The sequence below is a fragment of the Elephas maximus genome, chromosome 4, assembly GCF_024166365.1.
Source record: "Elephas maximus indicus isolate mEleMax1 chromosome 4, mEleMax1 primary haplotype, whole genome shotgun sequence".
NCBI lineage: Eukaryota > Metazoa > Chordata > Mammalia > Proboscidea > Elephantidae > Elephas > Elephas maximus.
This window is the reverse complement of record NC_064822.1, coordinates 133,027,261-133,040,176: the sequence shown is the minus strand read 5'-3', so window position 1 is coordinate 133,040,176 and position 12,916 is coordinate 133,027,261. Positions and strand designations below refer to the sequence as shown.

Below are 12,916 nucleotides of genomic sequence, written 5' to 3'. Positions count from 1 at the left end.
GTCCATTCAACTAGCTCCTGTCCTCCTCTGCCTTCTTATCTCACCTTCAGACAGGAGCTGCCCACATAGTCTCATGTGTCTACTTGAGCCAAGGAGCTCACTCCTCACCAGTATCATTTTCTGTCTTATAGTCCAGTCCAATCTCTTCAGACAGGGATTGGACTGGACTACAAGACATGGGTTTTGTGTCAAGACCCTGCCACTCGTTAATTCTGAGATTTGACGGCATATCAATAAATTTCACTGAGGGTCAGTTTTTCACATCTTTGAAGCAGAATCACAACATGTCACAGAGTTACTATGGGAATTAAATGAGAAAATGTATATAAAAGTGTTTGGTAAATAGTAAAAAAAAAAAAAAGCACTCTACAAATAACAGGCTTTATTGTTTGAGGAAATTCTTCACATTTAGGAAGTGATACCATCTTTTTTTTTCTTTTAAAAGTTTGTTTTATTCTTTGTGAAGTTTCTTAACCCTTTGTTATTTCAAATCTCTCTACGGAAGATTGCCATTGTCTTGGCATACAGGCTGGCAGAACTGCTGATTTTCTACTCATTGTGCATCTTAATATGTGTGTGTGGTAGCTAGACTGCAGGTTTTGACTAGTGTTAGAGCAGGGCTTTCATCCCAGAGACAGGAAGATGCGCATATCTTCTGTGTGAGGCCAATCTCAACGTCCAAAACGCTAACGCAGATAAGAAAAGATATGACATCATCTGTTGCGAGAAGAGAATTTTCATAAGCATGATTCTCTGCAGTGTTATTTAGATGCCTACAACTGATGAGAAATGCTTTTGTCATGACTCTGGGAAAATGTTGAAATTTCTTCTCTGAAGGGAGGACTTGAGGTTAAAGGACTCACAATTGCTAAAGGGATTCTGTCACTCAAGCTGTTTGTCTCTCATGAGCTTTAGGTTGCCTTTCCTCACCATCGGGATCTAGTCAGGACCATCCAGTTCATCTGACTGGCTTCAGTAACCTTGAATATCCAAGCTTTTGGAGACTAGATAATGTTTCTCCCAGAATGTTTCTGGGCTGCCTACTATGAAAAATGTCCTTCCCTCACCCAAGCAATCTTTGAGGTATGATAAAAATGTTTCTCTGGGGGTGGTGTACTGCCTCCTGACAGGACATTCAAATAATACATATGCCTTAGAAAGATCCCTCTGATAGCAGTGAGGAGGATGCACTATGGGAAGGTGAGTGACTGAGGTAGTTGCAGGGATCAGGGTTGGGAAAGAGTATGAAAATGGAGAGAAGGGGCCCAATATGAGAGATATTAAATAAGCGAATCTAAAAGAACGTGGTAACTCTCCAAATGTGGCCAGAAAGGGAGGCAAAGAAGCTATGGTGACTCAGTGTTCTGGCCTGGGCTACTGGGCGGATGGAGACCATGCAAGAACAGGGATGAATGTCACCCAATATTATGTACAATAAAAATAAAACAGAACTGCATGTTCACTGTGAATGCAGTTCTGTAATAACAGTGCTTTCCACATGCTGAAGAGCTAGAAGGTAAGGGATAAAAAATTAAACTTTTATGTTCAGGTATAAGCAAAAAAAAAAAAAAAACCCAAAAACCGTCCCTTTTTACTCTTTAAAGATTTTCCCAAATATTTTCATGAATAAAGGGTTAATTGTGCAATTCTTTTTTTTGGTAAAGGAGCATTTTGCCCCACATTTCCCAAAGGAATTTTCCATTTCTAATGGCATTATTGTAGGGATAAGAGAATCTACGAGATCGCTCTTGCTATTGTTGTTCTAGAAAATAGCCCTTTATATATCTTGTATATGATACCTTGCCAATGTATCACACAAACTTAAATCTTTGTTTGAGAATGTCTTTGATGAGCCATTAACTACAAGGAAGAAGGTGTCAGTCAAAAGATAAGCCATTGATCTTGGCTAATTCTATATCTGAGATGACCGTAATAATGTCAATTATTAACATGAATGGCTGAAAGGAAAAAAAAGCCCAAAGTGTGAAGAATGTTGCAGCTGCAGGTATAATAGAGTTTATGGAGATTCTTTCAATAAACAGAATTGTGAAGCATGGTGTTTTATGACCGACATTGTGATTTTTATATTTGGATGAGTATTCTTCCTTCGTAAATTTTAAGGAAATGGTTAACTCTCTTATACATACATTAGTCCATCTTGTGAGACCATTTTTAACAATTCATGAATAGTGGGAAGACTACAGAGGCTTAGTTTGCTTATAAAATTTTAAGAAACTAAAGCATAATAATTATTTTGTTCTTGCTATGAAATAAAAATCTTATAGCTCCAAGCTTGTATATAATAAATCATTTCAACAAGGTACCTAAATTCTTTGTTAGGTAAAATTTTACTATTTTGAAATTTTATTACACTAGAATCTGTGGATTAGAATTGAATTTGTTACAAGATTATTATAATAATACTATCAGGATAGACTTTGATATGAAATTCTTATAGATTGAATTCATATTGATCTATATGAATTCTTCACCATAATATCAGTCGATTTTCACCATTTAAAAAATATTTATAGAGTGACCACAATGTGGGATTCCATATTTTAATGAAATTTACTGTATCCTAGGAAGACCTTAAGTATATAAAGTCATGTAAACACAGTGAATACTTGTATGGGAAATTTTTGCTTTTGTCTTTTGATTCTCCATCTTATGTATTTGTAAACTTAATGTGATCACCAGAAGAAAAAAAAATCATTGCTTTTTCTCTGAAAAAGTAATAAATAAATAAATAAATAAAAATTTCCACTTCTTCAGTTTGGGAAGATACAAAGTCTACGAGGTCACTGAAGTGCAGTAACTTAGAGACTAGGAAGTTGGCTTGACTAGCTGTCGCCCATAAAGTGTTTAAAGGAACCAAACCCTTAGAGGTGTCACTCTGGACTCTGTTGTGGAGTGCAAGACTTCAATAAGCAAGAGATTTTAAAGTCAACTTATTTATACTAAGTGGCTCAGTTCCTTAGAGGTCAACTACTGTGAATTTTGTAAGAGGGACATAATCTACACAGAAACATGAGGGTTAACTTCTTTAGTTTCATTTTTTTCTATAGAAAACACTTTTTTTTTTTTTTTTCCAGTAGAGGCACCATTAGTCTCCCAGGTACCACTGAGGTTTGAAATCTGGTCATTTCTGAATCTTCTCTTGCCTTCCAGCCAATCATTCACCAACTTCTCTCCATTTTATCTACAACTCAGTGACTCTCCATTTCCATTGTCTGGTTAAAGGTCTTATCTCTTCACACCTGCATTACTGCAACGGCTTCTTAGCTGGTCCTTTTGCCTTTTATCTCTTATCTCTTCAATTAATCCTGTTGGCTGCTGCCAGATTAATCTCCCTAAAACTGTGCTTTATGTCATTCTGCTGTTACTGTCTACAGTTCTTCCACATTACCATTCCTTTCAAGCCCAGACTTGCCATTCTGATATTCAAGGCTCTCCATCTACCTTATCTGGCCAAACTTTTATTTCTCTGTCCCAGTTAAGTCCCTTTTCTGGCTCTTTCCCACAGTACTTCTTGGCCTTGTGTTCATTAGAATCCGCTAGCCCCTGACTATCCAATCTCATCATCCCTGTAAGACTCAGTACCACAGTTCTTCCCTGAGCCCTACTCCTAAAATGGGACATCCTCAGCTAAGACAATGGGAAGGTTAATTCTGGTAAAAAAAAAAAAAAAAAAAAATTCTGGTAGATAGTTCAAATTAAAAAACCATGCAGGAACCACTGGGATCTAACACTCAGTCCAGGAAAGGCAGATCTGGGCAAAATCCAGGGTACAGAGCCATGAATTTGGGGCCAAAGAGATGAGTCAATGTAAGTTACAGTTAAACTACGGGAAAGCAGCTGGTCCTGAGCAGTTGTCTAGATCATCATTTAGAGTTTGAGGCTTCTGTTCAGTTCAACAAGGATTTCTTGAGTGCTTTCTACGTACTAAGTACTGTACCTAGTGCTGGAGATACAGCAGTAAACCAGATAGGCATAGTCTTAACCCTTAGGGGGCACATTTTCAAAAGGATAGTCAGACAATCAAATGGATCAGTATAATGAAAAGTTGCGTGATGAGAAACACATGGTAGGGGAACCTAATTTAGATTTTAATTTCCTTTGAGATCCAGATCTGGATTTCAACCTATGTGACATTTCTACATAGTTGTTCCAAATGTTCCACAAACACAAATGCTAAGAACAAACTCATGATCTCACACCCTCCCTGTCCCCAAATGTAGTACTGTATCAGTACTATTCCCTTGCTCACTCTCTTTTTTGACTGTTGTCGTTGTTGTTAGGTGCCATCGAATTGGTTCTGACTCATAGCTACCCTATGTACAATAGAATGAAGCACTACCCAGTCCTGTGCCATCCTTACAATTTTTGCTATGTTTGAGCTCATCATTGCAGCCACTGTGTCAGTTCATTACCTCGAGGGTCTTCCTATTTTTTGCTGATCCTCTACTTTACCAAGCATGATACCCTTTTTCTAGAGACTGGTCCTTCCTGGTAACATGCCCAAAGTACATGAGATGAAGTCTTGCCACCCTGGCTTCTAAGGAGCATTCTGGCTGTACTTCTTACCAACAAAACCCTACTATAGAGAGTCTGGGTGAAGTTATTAGCATTGCTAAGGGCTCAGGGTTGGGGTCTGCAGCCCTGAAGCCAATGTCACAGTAAGATGCATGGGCAGATCAGGCTCCAGGCAGGAATTATACATTCTTCTTGGACTTTAAAATATAGTTTTGTACTCTGAAGATGACCTTTAGCTAATTGGTGAATTAAAACACACACACACACACATACACACACACAACCCAGTTGCCACTGAGTGTATCTTGACTCACCATGACCCTATGTGTTGCAGAGTAGAACTGCACCCAATAGGGTTTTAAAGGCTGTGACCTCTTGGAAGCAGATTGCTAGGCCTGTCTTCCGAACCTCCTCTGGGTGGGTTTGCACAGTCAACCCTTTGATTAGTAGAGGGCTTAATGGTTTGCATCACCCAGGGGGCTCCTAAATTGGAGAATAGAGACAATAATAAAGATGTGTCTAATTCTCCTTTCATTTCCTATTTACTAACCATCTTTGTGATTGTGCATATCCCACAATTAACTGTGCCATGAGTTGGAATCAACTTGAGGGCAACTAACAACAAGTGCAGACTTGGAACAAAACCCAGCATGTATTAAATAATACCCTTGTTAACTGGACAAACACGAATATGTCATTTACTTTGATCATCTAGAACTTCACTACTGACAATGAGGTGCTGGAACTTAATTAGTAACTATCAACAAGTGAAGCAATAGTTTTTCATAGATCAATTTCTTAACCATTATACAAAGGTGTGAGGGTATGGAAGAGGTTAAGTTTTGAGTTTCCACCAAATCACTGCAATCTGATCTTAGTCCTCTAATGACCATAATGCCAAAAGTTTCTTGGTGAAATACAATTCACTGTGAATTCTGATTACATTTCCTATTCCCTTCCAAAAAAGCAGAGAGGAAATTAAGTTATATTTGATTACATTACAAAACATCCAGTTGGTGTCTGGGCAGTCATTACCATGTCAGAAGCCAAATGTACATATTGTGCAGGGTCAGACTCAGCTCCTGGGCTCTGGCATATGGACCTGTCTTCTTATTCTTTAGCCCAACAATTTGTAAGCATCAGGAGAGAGTTAAAAGAACACAAATGTACCTATGTGTTTTCATTATGAACAAAACAAAATATCTTTTGTTTATGTAGAATAAGTGGAAAATTACATCCCTTGAAATATAAGTACAATTTGTTTCTGCCTTATAGCAATGTTACTAATTTCAATATATCAACTTTCTTAAACTTTATTCAATGAAGCCAAGTCTAAATGGGTGGAGCAAAGTGTGCAAATTATCTACATCAGTAGTTCTCAACCATTTTTGGTTTGGAGACCACTTTGTTAGTGTAATAAAAACCAAAACACCAAACCCATTGCCGTCGAGTCAATTCTGCCTCATGGTGACCCTATAGGACAGAGTAGAACAGCCCCCTAGGGTTTCCAAGGAGTGGCTGGTGGATTTGAATTGCCAGTCTTTTGGTTAGCAGCCTGAGCTCTTAATCACTGCACCACCAGGGCCCCTGTTAGTGTAATAGAGCACTAAAAAAATAATTTCTCAAATGTACATTCAATTCACTTGAGGGTTTTGTTAAAATGGAGATTCTGATTAAATCAGTCTGAATTGAGGCCCAAGATTCTGCATATCTCAAGTGGTACTGTTGCTGCTGGACCAGGGACCACACCTTGGTTAGTAGGGTAAGACAGCATGTGGCCTCTTAACTATATCTGCCCCAGGTTGTCAGCAGAATTTACTGGGAGGTGTGAACTATTCTCAAACACAGTCTATGCCTGACTTTTATGTCATATTATAAGTACATTATTAATTAGAATGCAAAGTATGGATTTTATTGTCATCTCAGGTATGAAAAGAGTTCAGGATATCAGTTTGCAAATAATCTTAAAGAATGCTGCAGGGCACCAGTTTTTTCTAATTTTCACCATAAGAAACATTTAACTGTATCATTAAACCAGGCAGAAAACACTGATGCTTGGGTCCCATTCTCAGAGATTCTGATTTTAACTCGTTTGAGGAACAGCCTAGGCTTCAGGACTCTCTAGATGACTCTCATGTGGAGCCAAGGTTGAGAAGGCCTGCTTAGAAGGTATAAGGGTAGACAAGTATAAGGATGAAGCACATCTAACCCCTATAGAGTGTGTGGCATCTTAGAGAGTGAATGTATAAAAAAAAAATGTATAATACGTGGAAAATACTAAAGTGAGGAAAGATTGTGTGAATTCAAGAGAATGAAGAAAGAGGAAGCACATAGAAGAAGGGCTGAGTAAAGATCTAAGGGTTCACTCAAGTCCAAGAGGAGCTGGGTTACTTAATGAATGGAGGCCTCCTGGCTGCTGTCAGTATGGATAAGACAGTCTCACCCTCATTAGTACTCTTACTGACCTGGAAGTAGCACAAAGGCTAGAGCATGACATAGAGAATGAACGGACAATGAATAAGGCATGCACATTTGCTGTGACCGTTTAACACAAAACCCTTTTTAGAATTGCTTAAAAGGAAGCAGGAGAAATGCCATTAAACATTTTAAATCTGTGACATCAATAAACTTTAAAGGGGTTCACTGCACCCTAAACCTCAAACTTGGCTTGGTTGTGTACTTCAGGGTGGAGGGCTTTTTCAATGGGTACAATACAGTGTCTACATGGTGGCTGGTTAAGTCTATGTTTATTATGCTTTTTGTCAAGTCTGAATTTATGTATCAAAACAGTAGAAAAAACATAAGTGAGAAAAAAATGGCACAGCAGCACACACTGCCAAGACTCAACACCGTACACGGACTGGGCAAAGGGGCCCCTGACAAACACTTCTTAACCCAGCCGATATAATTCAGTATGCGCCGGGTTGAATCTCTATCTAGATGCCTCAGTTTGGATGTGATAAGTGTCATCCTAGAAAGTTAACTCTTGGCCTTGTCACAGGGAACGCATATTTATAAGGTTTCAAAACGTAATTGTTTTTGTGAACCAGAAACCAAAGGCAGGAGACACCTGGTGAATAGTAAATATCTAGACCATAAGAAACTAAATCTGAACACCTTTATCAGAAAGACACCACCCAGTTTGAGGGAACAAAAGAGTCTTGGTTTTCTTTTTCAGAAAGAGTTCACTGCTGTTTGTGATCTCCTTTCAGCTGATGGTGGCTTTTGGTTACAAAGGCTTATCATTCTATCTCCTGCCTGCCTCACAGCTGTTTAAAGTTCCTATTGGCCACTGCCATTATTTCAATTTCAATTCAGCCACTGGATCCTCGTGCCCTTACACAGGCAACCCAACTTAAGGTTGTTTTGCTTCTCCGGATGCTTCTTCTTTCCTTCAGGAAAAGGCTTCTGCAACAAAGGAGGAGCAGTGCTGTCCTGTCGTTAAAAAGCTCCTGAAAATGTAACAGACCCATCCCATGCCACAAAGGGCCCTTGTGGCCTGTTTATCCATAGGCTGGTGAAAGCCTAGGAAGTCACTTTGTTTGCCTAGAGTAAAAAGCTTAAGATGATCTCAAGCACAGATTTTCTTTCATTTAAAAAAAAAAAAAAGATCAAAGGGAGAAAGCATAATCTCCAAATCTCATGTTCCTCCTTCTCTCGTGTCACCTTAGTAAAAGGCTTCCAGCAAACTATATGTAATTATTAACCAACGGATTCTTTACAATGATTTCCAGCTAGAGTGTGTAATGTTCATTTTTTTAAATGCAATTATCTGCCTCTCATTCACTAAGACCAGAAACCAGTATTTTGTTTGACAGATGAGGCCCTCCGGTATAAGTGAAATTAGTGCATGTATTATGCACATGTATATCAGAAATCATGTGGCCTATTATAAATATTTACAATGCATTCTGATGAGATGAAGATTTCCTGACAGTAGCTGTGGCATAGTCTTGCTAAGTAAGCACTGTAAACATTTGCTTACAACTCAGCTCCCAAAACATCTAGCTGGTAAGAATGTTATTTTTGGGAGGGAGAACTAACTTTTTTTTTTTTATTCAGAGGTTGTAAATCAGTTGGGGGGGTGGGGGAGTGGAAAGTCCTAATGGAAAAGTTGTGGATTCAGAATAACAAAAAAACAAACAAAAAAAACACACATACAAACTTGTTGTTGAGTCAATTCTGATTCATAGTGACCCTATAGGATTGAGTAGAACTGCCCCATAAGGTTTCCAAGGGGTGGCTGGTGGATTTGAACTGCTGACCTTTTGGTTGGCGGCTGAGCTCTTAACCACTGTGCCACCAGGGCTCCAGGGATTCAGGGCACAGAGCATCAATACCACTTCTGGGTATGTTTGTGTGTCTGCATGTGGTGTGTGTATCTGTTTGCATGTGGTGGCATGTTTGTGTGTAATATACATGTCTGCATGTGGTGCTGTGTGGGTGTGATGTGTGTGGTGTCATGTTTGTGTGTGTGTGGTGTATCTTATATGTGTGTCTATGTGTTTGTATGTGGTGGTGTGTTTGTGTGTGTGCTTGTGCATGGTATACATATCTGATGTAGGTGTGTGTTGTCTGTGGTATTGTTTGTGAGCATGTTTGCATGTGCATGTCTGTGTGTGCTGATTGAGAAGCTCTTGGTTTGTAGACCTGGGCAATAAGGCTTCAAGGCATACAAGTAGATTTTAACTTGCTGATTTCAGAATCCCTGATGTATATACAGAGCTTGAAAAATTAAGTCTTTACTTGACTTAGCAAAATTGGATGACAAGGATGTTCAGATAATCCCCAAACAGAATAACTTGAAGCTGCTAAGATATCTAGATTGTGACATTCATTTTTCTAGGTAAAAGCCAAGCATTATTCTTGATATAAATTCAGGAATTGTGGGGGAATATAGGACCAGATTCTGGGAGTAGATATTTTATCTTGAGATACCAGCATATATGATAAAAGACTTTTGACTGTGCGTGTGGTAATTAAATATCTACTCTGAAACCCAAAACTCCAACACCGGTCCCTCTCACATACATTGTTTAATGAGAATGCGAAGAATTGTTGCTCTAATTGAAACACTCATTCGAAATTTATGTACAACTCCCAACTAAGGAAAACGGTCAATGGGACATTTAAGTGCTCCTTCCCAAACTGATACAAAATACATTTTGTAATTTCAACTATACTTACAGGGACTGAAGGCTTCGCAAATTCTGGAGTGCTTCTGTGGGTACTTGTCTTAGCTGATTATTCTGGAGCATACTGCATATTAAAACAAATAGATGAGGAAAAACATTAAAGAAAATGAACAATAATTAATAATGACTAATCATAACAGCACCAGGCACTGCTCTACGTGTTAGGGAAACAGCAGGGAACCAGACAAAGCCTAGGCACTTAGGGAGCTTAAGTGCCTTGGAAAGCAACCAAAAAAAAAAAAAAAAAACAACCAAACCTGCTGCCGTCGAGTCGATTCCGACTCATAGCGACCCTATAGGGCAGAGTAGAACTGCCCCATAGAGTTTCCAAGGAGCGCCTGGCGGATTTGAACTGCTGACCTTTTGGTTAGCAGCCGTAGCACTTAACCACTACGCTACCAGGGTTTCCAGGAAAGCAGCAGATAATTAAAAAATAAACAAAATATATAACATAAGACAAATGATAAGTACGATGATGAATTAAAAAAAAAAAGAGGTAATGGGATAGATGGTAACAAAGGGTGAGATTTTTATTTTAAAGGTGGTCAGGGAAGGCTTCTCTGAGGAGTTAATATTTGAATAGAGACAAATGGAGTTAGGGAGCAAGCTATGTGAATAGCTGGGAAGAGTTACTGAGAAAGAGGGAAAAGCAAGTGCAAAGGCCCTGAGGCCACAGCTTGCTTGACTTGTTAAAGGAGCAACAAAGGGTCCATTGTAGCTGAGATAGAATAAATGAGGTCAAGAGATTGGGTGAGAGAACCAGAAGCCGTTTCATGGAGGGTCTTGTAGCCCATGATAAAGACTTTAGGTTTTAAGTGTGGTGACAATTCCTGGTTGGAGGGTTTAAGCAGGGGAATGGTGTAATCTTATTTATATTTTTAAAGGATCACTCTGATGGCTGTACAGATTAGACAGAATGGAAACAAGGATAATAGTATGAGGCTTTTAAAGAGATTCTCCTTCCTTGTGCATGCCATATTTTGACATAAGTTAAATTCATTTTGCAAAGCATTTAGGTTTTTGTTCCAGGCTGAACAGTTTTTTTTTCTAAAACATGAGGACTACAGAATGGAAACACCTGGCAACAATGAAATTAAAATATATCACTGCTAGTGGGGAAATAGCATGGAAAAAATTTCCCTTTAGATTCCTTATATTTTGCTACCTTAGTCATAAATGTTTATAGCACAGTAATTTTGCAGTATACCCCCCTCCCGCCCCCAGTATTTCATGATTCATGTAAGCCTAGGGAAAAGACTATTTCAGGAAAGCAGACATTTTTAGGAAATATTTGTGTTTATTAGTTCACAAACTTATGTTTGGCTTTCAGAAACAATCCGCTTGATTCTCTCATTTCCACAATCAAGGTTTTTTTTTTTCATTAGGTGACTGGCTGGGATTCGACCCCAGGTTAGTCAAACTCCAAAGGTTGATGTAATTTCCACTGCACCACGCAGCATTCTCTTGGGGAATATTTGCTGGATGTACAAATTCACAAGCTGTATGGTGTACAATATGGCTAAGTGCATGGGTTTGCAAAACAGACTACCTCTTTCCTGCACTAGCTGTGTGACCTTAGGGAAATCACCTAATCTCTCCCATGCTTCAGTGGCCTGTAATAATACGAATCCCACAAGGCTTATTGTGATGAATCAACGAGTGAAAGTATATAGAACAATACTTGCTACATGGGAAAGAAAAAAAAAAGCATTCGATAAAGGTTGGCCATTATTACATGAATTAATAACCCCCCTTTCAAAACCAGTGCTATCGTGGGATTTTGATTAATGAGTTGGAGAAAAAAGAAATAATCTATATTTATGGTTTTCAAATTTTAGGGTTTATCACAATCCATTGGAGGGCTTGTTAAAACACAGGTTTCTGGGCTCCACCCCCAAAGTTTCTGGTTCTGTAGGTCTGGGGAAGTGGCCAGGGAATTCACATTGATAACAAACTCCTAGGTGATGCCAGTGTTGCTGGGGAGGGCACCACCCTACCCAGGGTGCTGAACTCGAGGGTGCATTGGGCTTGGAGATAAGGCCTCAGTTTTGAGTCTTAGTGAATTTGAACAAACCACTTAACCTCTCTGGCCCCCCCTTTTTAATTTGTATAATAGAGATAATATCATCTGATTGAAAAGATGTTTTTGAGGATTAAAATATAAAAGTATTTGTGATACTTTCATGTATAAAAATATGAAGTTATACACAAATAAGAGCTATTATCATGAAATATATTTAGAGATAATAAAATTTATGTTTTTTCTTTCTATGGCTGTAATTTTGCTTTCTAATGAATACAGTTTTGTCATTTGTATTCAATAATTTTAATCAAGTAATCAATTTCATTATGGCAAACCTGGATCCCATTAAAATTTCATAAATCAAGAGTCTCAAAACATTTTCTTATGAAAAAAAAAAACCAAGTTTCAGGGAAATGGCACACTTTACTTTCCATTTCAAGGGTTGAGAGATTTGCAGCTTGAATTCTATATTCTGCATAACATACTGAGTATTACAAATTTACATTTCTATGCTACTTTACACGTTTCTGGAAACCCTGGTGGGGTAATGGTTAACTGCGACAGCTACAGCTGCTAACCAAAAGGTCAGCAGTTCCAATCCACCAGGCGCTCCTTGGAAACTCTATGCGACTGTTCTACTCTGTCCAATAGGGTCTCTATGAATCGGAATTGACTTGATGGCAACTGGTTTGGTTCACACATTTCCAAGCTGGCTCAACCCTTTACCTAATTGTAACTTCACAGAAATATTTTCTAAGTCACTCATTCATTGCGTGATACATTTAAATGATATTAAGATGCAGATAATAGACTTAACTGATGTCTAAACATTGTAGTTACTATGTTACTGGTACACAGTGTGTGTTGAATTGTTCTTTGACCCTTTGCTAACCAAACAATAAAACTCTTAAAATATGATCTTCCTAAAATATCTGGAAAATTTGAGGGGAGGATAAGCATCCCATCACTGAATAATTGCAAACTTTCTCAGTTGCTTTATATATCTGGTTTCATAAAAATGGAACTTCTTGAAAGAGCTTTAATAATAACTTTAATGCTACCCTCGAACTACTTCCCAGTGAATTCATTTTTCAACCACTTCTACCGGTAAAAGACCAAAAATAATTTAAAAAATCATTTAATTTTAGTCTTGATCTCTCCC

The 12,916-nt window shown here is 38.4% G+C and overlaps 1 protein-coding gene across 2 annotated transcripts in view; it reads right to left on the bottom strand.

Annotated features, from left to right (window-relative positions):
* Positions 1-12,916, bottom strand: part of LGR5 (leucine rich repeat containing G protein-coupled receptor 5) — a 156,153-nt gene that overhangs the window by 43,117 nt on the left and 100,120 nt on the right. For both annotated transcript variants that reach the window (XM_049883895.1, XM_049883896.1), the window contains one exon: positions 9,724-9,795. In XM_049883895.1, the coding sequence (XP_049739852.1) occupies positions 9,724-9,795 (72 nt within the window). The remainder of the gene's footprint in view (positions 1-9,723; positions 9,796-12,916) is intronic.